Genomic DNA, 9,785 nt, shown 5'->3' with positions numbered 1-9,785 from the left:
TACAATTGTATTTTATGTACATTAAATATTATAAAATAAAAAACACTAACAACAAATAGAAAAGTTAAATTATTTAATTTTTTCTGTGACCACTGTTGTTTGGAACTGCACTTGATATAGTAACTGTTTTGTCATTTTTGACTTTAATACTTTGATGTAATAATGCTTTTTCTCTTGCTGCTGCATTCTCAAAATCAACAAAACCATAACCAGTATGAAGACGTACTTTAACAACCGGTCCAAAATTTTGCTGGAACACTTCTGCAATTTCTCTTTCAACAAGTCCTGTTGTTTTTCCTATGAAAATAGAATAATCTGAAGCTGGGGCACTATTTTTACTTCTAGAACTATTTTCACTCATTTGAGCAAGTTTATAAGATTGGACAGAACTTTTAGTATGTATCTTCACAGATTTAAGTTCAAAAACTCTGAGAAATGCATTTTCTGCAGTATATTCATCACTACAAATAACACCAATTCCAAGCGTGGTTGGAATTACAAATGTTAATAATGAGAGTCTTGTATTTGTTTCTAATTGTTGAATTGAAAGGAATTTTGTTTCAATAACACTTTGAACAGCTAACTTTTCTGGTTCAATAATAAATATTTTATTCGCATCATATGCAATAATTGAAGGAAAATGAGACACTAACTTAAATGAACTTCCTCTAAAAGGAAGGCTAACTTTTCTTGTATTATCACTACTTGATAAAATTGTTCCACATAATAAAAATAATTCTTTTTTACAAAAACATGCATCTGTTAATTTTTGTTTAAATGGATATTTTGTGATCTGTGTTGTATCTGACAATGAAGGTGAAAATGTAAAAATTTCTCTTTCTCCACAAACACAAGCATCACTGTATGAATTATTTACAAATATATGTTTTCCAACTAATGATTTATGTGCTATGTGTTCTAATATTTCATTATCTTTTTGAGAAGTTATTTGATAACAATGTAATCCATCATGACAGAGAACTAAAAACTGTTGGTCTTTGAAAAATCCATCATTGCTCCATACTAAATCAATCAAATTATCAACTGAACCAATATATTGCATTGTTGGTAATGAATAAATATGTGCTACTTGATCACAAATAGCAGCAATATGATGTGATGTAGGTGCAACACGAATTTTTAATGTATTAAGAGGTAATGCAAAATGCCCTATAATAGTATTTGTTTTAAGAGAGTAACATGTTAATGAATTTGTTTCATCATGGACATAAAGGTTATACCCATACCCATCAATACTTTGACTAATAACTTTTTCTGGAAACACAATTTTCATAGCATGAGTTAATTTTGTTGTCTCCATCAAACCACAAGAATTTTTAATTAATCTTTTCTTTTTTTTTTTTTAATTAGTTTTTTATTTCTTTTTATCATCTTTAAAGGAATTATGTATTAGATATTCAATCATCTTAAACTTCTTTATAACAACAAAATATAAAAAACATTTAATAAACTAAACGTATAAAATAACTTTAAAATGAGTAAAATATAATAATGATATACTTATTAATCACTTATTTCTTAAAATATACTTATAAGAATTTTTTATTTTAAATCTGTTTAGATACTTTATTAAATAGAAGAAGAAAAGATTGTAGGTAATTATGATGAAATAAATTTCATATCCATTTAAGATAATAAAAAGTTGAACGTAATAAATATTTTAAAATAGTAATAAAAAAAAAACTTTCATTTTTGAAAGTCAAATTTAAATCTAAAAAACTAAAAAAAACTAGTTTATTATTTTAAGTTTAATAAAAACTAACAATAATTATTAATAAATAGAATGACTCAAATACCAATAAATAAAAGTTTATAAAAATTCATAAATTAAAAAATTATTCATCATCTTCTTGTTCTTCTACAGATTCTAACAAATGAATATCACATGAATGATCTGCAACAAGAATATGTTTTGTTGTTTGGTTAGCAGAAAAATCATTAATTCCAACAAAGTTACGAGCAAAAACAGTTTCATATGCTATTGTTAAGTTTTTAAAAGCAAACTAATATAAAAACCTTTTTTATAAATAAAAATACAATAAACAAACCACAACTAGAACGGCACTGAAGTTGGTTTGGAGTGGCAATCAAATATAATCGGTCATGATTAAAATATGATGCTTGTTGTATCATTCCCATTGATATTTCAAAACTTTGAGTGATTTTCAATGCACCAGTTGTTAACCAATAAATCATACCATTACCACAAGCAACCATTAACCTATCACCTTTCATATTCATATCAATAGAATATGCCATAGGTGGATTAACAAGAGTATTTGTTCCAGTCTTTGGGAAAGAACATTTGTTCATTATATATTTAGTTTTAGGAGATGGATTCCATAATTTCGATTTAACTACTGTCATATCAAGTCCAGTAGAGTATAAAGTCATTTCTTTCTTATCAAAAACAAAATCAGAACATAAATGAACGTGAGTATTATTTTCTTTTATTTCATTAATAAATTCAGATGATAAATTACAAACTGACTCATGTGTTCCAACTAAATCAACAATTTTCTTATTACTATTGAATTCAAAAACACTAATATTACCTGAATCATCACAATAACCATACCTATTATTTGTGGTGTCTACTTTAATTTTATTAATTTCATCTTTAGCTTCATCTTTGAACAATGAATTTTTAATAAACAACCCATCACCTCTTAAGTCCAGCTGATTCATTTCATTTCCACTTGAAACAAAACAGATGTCATCATTAAATTGAGACGATGTTATTGAACTTTTATTTGGTGCTTGGAATGCTTTAATTGTTTTCATTGTTCTGAAATCCCAAATTCTAAATATCCCCTTCTCATCTCCAGAACAAAACAAAAAGTTATTAGTAAGACTCCAATTGACACAAGTTATAGGTGCATTATGTCCTTTAATTGAAGTCATTGATGAATGGTTATTGTAGGGTTTTCTTCTTTTTTAAAAAAAGTCATAAGATTTTAGCAAAATCACTCATGAATAAAAAAAGGAAAAGAAAATAAACTAAATAACTTATATTTTTTTGGACAAATGAAAATACTCATTTTATTATTCATTACCTTTACAACATTAGCTTATGAATGCGTGCTAAATGGATTTAATTTTAGTTCTATTCATTCAGAAATTGAAGACTATTCATTTTTCCAAGACAATGGAATAATTACCTATGTTAATCCATGTGGAAGATTATTATATGATTACCTAGTCAATTCAACTAGTCCATCACCTGACTACTCTGTTCTAACAATTGATGTAGATGACAAAATAGATTTAATGGGTTTAACTTCAAGTGAACACCTAAAAGATAAAAAAGACTATGTTGAATTTAAATACAGCTCTTCTGTTAGTTGTAGTGCTACAGAAAATTATGAAACAAAAGTGAAAGTTTATTGTTCTAAAGATGTACAAGATTCAATATTTTATGTTAAATATGATGATAGTGATTGTGAGTTTGAAGTTAAAATGTACCATTCACTTGTTTGTAAATACATAGAATCTAAGCAGACATCTTCTACACACCCACATCCAGATGATCATGACGATGATGACGACGATGATGATGATGACGATGATTTCCCAGTGGTAGGAATTATTTTATTGTTAATTCTTTTAAGTAGTATTTGTTTATACTTAATTATTGGAGCTGTTGTAAATGTTTTATTATTTAAGAGAAGAGGAATTGCTGTTATTCCAAATTATGTATTCTGGTTATCATTGCCAATGCTTATAAAAGATGGGTGTAAGTTTATTTTCTGTTGTAAGAAACCATCACCTGAACCATTTTACGAAGAGGCACCAGACCAAGACTTTGCTGATATGCAATTTTAATGAATCAAATTCATGAAGAAAAGAAAGCTAATTGAATTGATATATAACGAAAACAAAAAAATTGTGTTAACATTGAATTTGTTGATATCGAGGACTAAGTTCTTTTCTTATTTTGATTTCTAATAAAGTATTCATAAAAAAGGCATAGGTTTGTGGATCAGTCTCTTGTATAATCACATTTTTAATAAGAAGAATGAGTTTACTTATAAGTTCAACTGGAATTTCTTTATTTGTTGTAAAATGAATCATAAAATAATTTAAAATCAATACAAAGAGATGAATATTCTCTATTGATTGAATTACGTCACTTCCCATCTTTGCAGTATTCTTAAGTAATTCAAAGACGTGTTTATCATTTCTTATTTTTGATGTACAACCAGCAAGTGATGCACATTTACATGATAATTCACATTTTTGAACTGTTTTTAATAATCCAATTGCCTTTAATTCAACATTAGTTCTTAAATCAATTGCTTCAGTTATTCCAACATTAATAATGTTTACAATTCCAATCATTGCTAATAAACTCTTTTCTTGTTCAATTGAATTAGAAATATCTCCATATGCTTCCCAACAAATAATCAATAAATCTTTGTACTTCATAGATTTCCATTCAGCAAGAGTTACTGCAGCTTGACTACCAATTCTAACTGTTTTACCTGCATCAATACCTTTCAAGATGTTACAATATTTAATTATTAAATCACTTGAAAAATCTCTTAATGACTCTTGTACTCTTCCAGCCTTTAATAATGCAAACACTAATGGTGGAATACACCAATTTAAACGATTTTTATCATTCTGCCATTTTATTCCTATTGCTTGTTCGGTTAAATTATTAAAAATACTCTTAAAAATTTGAGGATCTTTCAATGATGTTATATGAATCATTCTTAATCCTTTTTCTGCATCTTCACTAGTACTATTAAACAATTGCCTACATACATCTAACATATTATTCATTTCTTCATCACTTTCAATAATAAATTTAGTAGAATAATTTTCTAAAATCTTCTTTGCAACAGGTACAGCACGATCTTCAGGTAATTTTTTAACAGCAGTTCTAAAACTCTCATTTTTAATAAAATATTTAAGTTCAATAGAATCAATAGGTTGTCTTAATAAATTCCATAGATTTGTTGTTGATGTATTACTTAATGGAGTAGGGATTGGAGAAACTAATGAAAATACCTTTAAGGTGAATTCTAATGGTGATTGAGAAATTCTAGCTACTTGATATAATGATTGGAGAAGAGAAATGAATACATCTGTCTCAATGAATTCACAATAACGAGCAATTACCTTAACTAAAAGAATAAAATCAGGTGCACTTACTGAAGTTCTCGTTAATATTTTTATTAATTCTCCAAGTCGTGAGAAAGCGGAGTCATTTTCTAGTTGTTGGATTGAAGAAACAAAAGAATTTAAACCTTCAAGAAGAAGAGTAGGTGGAAGTGAATCCATTAAAGCAGATAAAACAATAGGTTTTGAAAAATCATGAGAAGCACCAACAATTTCACCAAGTAATAATGGAATAATCTCTGTTAATAAAGACTCAGTTGAAATAAGTTGACAACTGATTAATGCCTCATACACCTCTTTTAATGGATAACACATTTCAATGATATCTTCAACTTTATTTCTATGAGAATTGTCATGACGCAATACTGCTTTTGTTGCTTCTAATGTATTTGTAATTATAAACCTATATAATGATCTATCAGTTTTTTTCTCACACACTGCAATAAGACCTAGCATAAAATGATGAATGAATAACGATTTAACAGGAGAATAAATACATTTAGAAAATTCTAATAAATCTTCAAGTAATTCGTCTTGATATTCAGGTTTATTTTGTATAATTCCTTTAGCAACACAAATCATTTCATAAACCCTTATTAATACTTTCATTTGAAACTGTACTTTTTCATAAAGTTGCATTGGGTTTATAAGATTTTTAGAGTAATGAATAAAAGGGTTGACCTTTTTTGTTATCATAAGATATATCAAATGATAATCTTTGGGAATTGAATGTCCATCAGACAATAAATCAAAAAGATCACTGACAGATTTTACAGTATCTTCTTCATTATCAATAAACATTTCAATACTAATTTGTTTAAGCTCAATTTTTTTAATTGTTTCACTTAATTCACTCATTCTAAAGAAAATCTTGAAAATTATTTTTATTTTTCAGTTTTTAACAAAAAAAGTTCTTTTTAAAAATTTTTATTTTTAATTTTTCTTCAATTTATTTTAAACTTCTTAATTTCTTCGTTTCTGAAGTTTAAAAAGATAAAAATAGCTTAATATAATTTATTTATAGTAAAAACTAAAAAAAGAGTAAAAAAGGGTAAAAACAGAACTAAAATGGTTAAAATTGGTTCGTCTAAATACAGCTATGGGAAGAAATAAAATATCTATTGAAAGAATTGCAAATGATAGAAATCGTCAAGCCACATTCACTAAAAGAAAAAATGGATTAATAAAAAAAGCGATGGAACTATCGATATTATGTGATTGTGAAATTGCTTTAATTTGTTTTAATTCCACTAATAATAAGATCTTTGTTTATTCATCTGGTGATATAGAAAAAACATTATTACGTTTTACTGAATTTACACCTACCCAAACACCATTAACTAATGCTGATTATCCTCGTTTTAGTAGAAAAAGAAAAGGAGCTAAAGCTGGTGAAGAAGAAGATGACACAGATGAAGAAGATGAAAAAATTAAAGTTGAACAACAACCAAATCAAATCCCAAAGATAATAACTTCAAACCAACCAATTCCATCAGTTAATTCACAGGGGCCATCTTGTTTCCAACCATTCAGTCAAAGGATGATGGACACTAGATTACCAAATCAATGTATTTCAAATCCACCACCTCATACTTATTTAGATGTTCGTTCACAATTAGATAGAATAAATACAACAGCACCACCTCGTCTTGACTCATTAGATATAATGGATGCAAGACCTCCTATGGATCGTCCTCTTCCAACAATGGACAGAACAATAGATCCACGAACACCATACCAGTATCCACCATACCCTAGAAGGTATGACCAAGACTATCAATATGCATATAGATATTCTGATACTACAGAAAAACCCTTCAACCATTTAGATGATAAAAGTTCTAAACCAGTTGAAGTTGCAATTGAAGAAAAATTACCTAAAAAACCAATTGGAAGTGATTAATTTATTCAATACATTTTTTCTGTTCAGTTCATTCTTTTTTTAAAAAAAGAAACAAACAATTAATTAATGTTTTAAATTTAATAATTTCCATTATCTAATAAGAAAGTTAATGCATTTTCTACATTTCCATTTGTGTTGTTTAGTGCAAATGTTGCTTGTTCTCGAGTAAATCCACAATCCATTATTGTTTGTATTTTTTGGTCTCGAGTTTGTTGAGAAGGTTGTTCATTAATTGGGTTTATATTTTCTCTCATAGCTTGCATAAATTCACCTTCTATTTGACGGCGTTGAGGTTTATTATTCTGAATGAATGTAAATGGTGTTTGAATTTTATCTACATAATCAAAGAAAGAATCAACCATAGAACTAATTGAATCAGGAAGTGATGGAAAAATTGAATAAATTGGTGGATAAAGAGAGACAAGTGCAACAATTAATCCTATTAAAGTAAAAAATATCCCATCTTTAAAATTATTAAATAACATCTTAGTTGGTTAATACAATTTAATTTCTTTTAATTAAACAAAATAAAACAAACCATAACATATGAAAAATATACAAAGAAATTATCTGAAGTTTCTAACATAAAAATTTTTAATTTAATTAATGGTAATACTTCTAAATAGTAATAAATAATAAACACTGTATGACTTGTTTGTAATGAATAAAATTTATGGGTGAAGCGAAAAATAAATACTGATAATAAGAGACTTACAACATTTATAAGAATATGTCGTTGAAGGAATATTCGTGTTGACCATCTTCGTTCAAGAGTTCTAAAAGTATAAACTAACAGTAAAGAGTATATTATTTGACTGATAGAAGAATGGCAAAAAAAACTAGTGATAATACTCCAAGGATGCTTATACCATTCTTCATTAAATATTAATGTATCTTTCCCAATAAATCCAAAATAAGAGATAAGCGATAGTGTGAATGTAGAAATAGAAATGATTAAAGAAAGTGGTGCACCTTCAAATCCAGCTTTCATTGATGAGTTTTTGTTTAAAGTTTTAATTTTTTCATAAAGAAGAAATATGAAACAATAAATAACAAAATACATTAAATTAAATTATATCATTTGTTCCAATGAAAATGTATTGGTACAATAGGTGTCTCATATTGTGAGAATAATGAAGAAAGATCACAAGGATCACCTTCATAATTACTCAAAATTAAATCTTTATTTGAACGAAGTATAAATAATAAGTCATCATCTGATGAACTATCAAACATTTTAGGATGAGTGGAATGAGGTGAGGTGATACAATAAATTTTATTTAAAATACAGTCAATCAAATCAACAATTGGTTTTGTTTGTTCGTTGTGCTCAACGGTTTGTAAGTGAAGAAAAATTGATGATATTTGTGATTGAATTATTTTAAACAATGACGGTGTTTCTTTAAATGGAATGAACAAGTATCGCAAAAAGAATAGTGTGTTTATACTAATCATTGCATCTGTTTTACTACGAGAGATAAGTACTTTCTGGTAAATACAATGAAGAACCCAGAGAAGTTCTTGTGGAATATACTTAAAAGAATCTGAAATTAGAGAGAAGTAAGTAGTAATAATAACTGAAACATCTTCTTGATTGTTCGTTTTATCATCATAATGAATTGCTGAGAGGAAATTTAACAGTGCCTTAGAAGTTTCCGTAAGGAAAAAAGAACAATATTGAGTTAAATACAAAGAATAAATTCTTGAAAACAACGTATTTCCTCTAAAAAGTGGGTTGCACAGATTTGTTGATTTAATTTCAAATGAAGCAAGACTAAGTAACAGGTTAGGTAAAAGACTGTGTGAAGCATAATAATGAAGTAAAATATCTAAATATTTTTGAGAATCATCATCCTTTAAAAACTATTAAATTAAAATATTGAGAAAGAAGAAAGTTTAAAATAAAAACAAACAGAATTTATATAAGCACTTAACAATGGAGAAGAAGGTTGTAATAATAATACCTTTAAAGTCGCATAATCTGCTATTTTGTTCGTAAATAAAAAATGTGATAAAATTTGTTTCTCAGAACGTACTTGATGTAAATATTGTGGCATAATGTTTGTACGAGGGAAGGAAATATGAGAATAGAAAGGACCAGAATTCTTCTGGAGGGTTTGGGGCGGAACTGACATCTGATTGGTTTCAAAGTTGTATCCTAGGTTTGGTTGTGATAGAAAAAAACTCTATTGAATGAAAAAAAAAATTTAAAAGAAATTTCAGGGTCTTTCGTTAGGTAGTTTTCTCCAAGAAAAGAGTGACAATGAAGTTAATAAAAATAAATTAAAACAATTACCTTTTTAAAAAAAAATATCACAATAACAAATTATTGTAAAAAAAAAAAAATAAAACATATATTTGAAGTATACTTTGTTTCTTAATTTATTATGGATAATAACGTAAATAACAAAAGCTTTAATCTTCTTAGAATTAAATAGGTAAAAATTAAATTAATTTAATGTTAATTCTTTTCTAAATAGATAGAAGAGTATTCTAATTAATTTTATTTCAATAAAATAATCATTGCATACAATTGTAATTTCTTTTATTCTTTTGCTATTTTCCTTAGTTTATAAAAACTCTAAATTTTTAACCTTGAAAATTTAATGAGGCATAATAATAAAAATAGTATGGAATTTATTCTTTTTAAAGTTGTATTCCTGATTTGACTTTATCTAATTCTATAATTGATTTAATTTACTTTTAATATTGAAACATCAGCTAGTAAAGAGTT

At 26.8% G+C, this 9,785-nt stretch overlaps 8 protein-coding genes across 8 annotated transcripts in view, besides 11 other annotated features; 3 read left to right on the top strand and 5 right to left on the bottom strand.

The window, feature by feature from the left end:
• The window catches only part of EDI_092540 (phosphatidylinositol 3-kinase class, putative), a gene marked incomplete at both ends in the record, with an annotated part of 2,520 nt that extends 2,481 nt beyond the window's left edge, over positions 1 to 39 (top strand). Inside the window, one exon of the mRNA XM_001733275.1 lies at positions 1 to 39. This exon is cut by the window's left edge and continues 2,481 nt beyond it. Within this exon, the coding sequence (XP_001733327.1) occupies positions 1 to 39 (39 nt within the window).
• Positions 21 to 43: a sequence feature (AT_rich).
• A 30-nt stretch (positions 44 to 73) lies between these two features.
• On the bottom strand, positions 74 to 1,321 carry EDI_092530 (uncharacterized protein; the record flags this gene model as incomplete). Its single annotated transcript, XM_001736166.1, has 1 exon — positions 74 to 1,321. The coding sequence occupies one exon, from the start codon at positions 1,319 to 1,321 to the stop codon at positions 74 to 76; it is 1,248 nt and encodes a 415-aa protein (XP_001736218.1).
• A 24-nt stretch (positions 1,322 to 1,345) lies between these two features.
• Positions 1,346 to 1,387: a microsatellite.
• Positions 1,388 to 1,447: 60 nt separating this feature from the next.
• Positions 1,448 to 1,574: a sequence feature (AT_rich).
• Positions 1,575 to 1,670: 96 nt separating this feature from the next.
• Positions 1,671 to 1,861: a sequence feature (AT_rich).
• On the bottom strand, positions 1,857 to 2,925 carry EDI_092520 (uncharacterized protein; the record flags this gene model as incomplete). The annotated part of the gene is made up of 2 exons (XM_001736165.1): positions 1,857 to 1,999; positions 2,070 to 2,925. The coding sequence occupies 2 exons, from the start codon at positions 2,923 to 2,925 to the stop codon at positions 1,857 to 1,859; spliced, it is 999 nt and encodes a 332-aa protein (XP_001736217.1).
• A 123-nt stretch (positions 2,926 to 3,048) lies between these two features.
• EDI_092510 (uncharacterized protein) lies at positions 3,049 to 3,846 on the top strand (the record flags this gene model as incomplete). Its single annotated transcript, XM_001736164.1, has 1 exon — positions 3,049 to 3,846. The coding sequence occupies one exon, from the start codon at positions 3,049 to 3,051 to the stop codon at positions 3,844 to 3,846; it is 798 nt and encodes a 265-aa protein (XP_001736216.1).
• Positions 3,547 to 3,591: a microsatellite.
• Positions 3,847 to 3,912: 66 nt separating the features above from the next.
• EDI_092500 (uncharacterized protein) lies at positions 3,913 to 6,006 on the bottom strand (the record flags this gene model as incomplete). Its single annotated transcript, XM_001736163.1, has 1 exon — positions 3,913 to 6,006. One exon carries the CDS (start codon positions 6,004 to 6,006, stop codon positions 3,913 to 3,915), a length of 2,094 nt encoding a protein of 697 aa, XP_001736215.1.
• A 16-nt stretch (positions 6,007 to 6,022) lies between these two features.
• Positions 6,023 to 6,107: a sequence feature (AT_rich).
• A 45-nt stretch (positions 6,108 to 6,152) lies between these two features.
• Positions 6,153 to 6,187: a sequence feature (AT_rich).
• A 60-nt stretch (positions 6,188 to 6,247) lies between these two features.
• Positions 6,248 to 7,051, top strand: EDI_092490 (myocyte-specific enhancer factor 2A, putative; the record flags this gene model as incomplete). Its single annotated transcript, XM_001736162.1, has 1 exon — positions 6,248 to 7,051. The coding sequence occupies one exon, from the start codon at positions 6,248 to 6,250 to the stop codon at positions 7,049 to 7,051; it is 804 nt and encodes a 267-aa protein (XP_001736214.1).
• A 34-nt stretch (positions 7,052 to 7,085) lies between these two features.
• Positions 7,086 to 7,138: a sequence feature (AT_rich).
• EDI_092480 (uncharacterized protein) lies at positions 7,129 to 8,042 on the bottom strand (the record flags this gene model as incomplete). The annotated part of the gene is made up of 3 exons (XM_001736161.1): positions 7,129 to 7,536; positions 7,590 to 7,840; positions 7,892 to 8,042. The coding sequence occupies 3 exons, from the start codon at positions 8,040 to 8,042 to the stop codon at positions 7,129 to 7,131; spliced, it is 810 nt and encodes a 269-aa protein (XP_001736213.1).
• Positions 7,636 to 7,659: a sequence feature (AT_rich).
• Positions 8,043 to 8,128: 86 nt separating the features above from the next.
• On the bottom strand, positions 8,129 to 9,186 carry EDI_092470 (uncharacterized protein; the record flags this gene model as incomplete). Its single annotated transcript, XM_001736160.1, has 2 exons — positions 8,129 to 8,774; positions 8,987 to 9,186. 2 exons carry the CDS (start codon positions 9,184 to 9,186, stop codon positions 8,129 to 8,131), a joined length of 846 nt encoding a protein of 281 aa, XP_001736212.1.
• Positions 9,187 to 9,320: 134 nt separating this feature from the next.
• Positions 9,321 to 9,411: a sequence feature (AT_rich).
• A 79-nt stretch (positions 9,412 to 9,490) lies between these two features.
• Positions 9,491 to 9,511: a sequence feature (AT_rich).
• Positions 9,512 to 9,785: the final 274 nt, after the last annotated feature.

This window comes from Entamoeba dispar, genomic scaffold (genome assembly GCF_000209125.1).
Source record: "Entamoeba dispar SAW760 scf_1105229459701 genomic scaffold, whole genome shotgun sequence".
NCBI lineage: Eukaryota > Evosea > Mastigamoebida > Endamoebidae > Entamoeba > Entamoeba dispar.
Note: the sequence above shows the minus strand (reverse complement) of the source record. Positions and strands in the feature narration are given on the sequence as shown.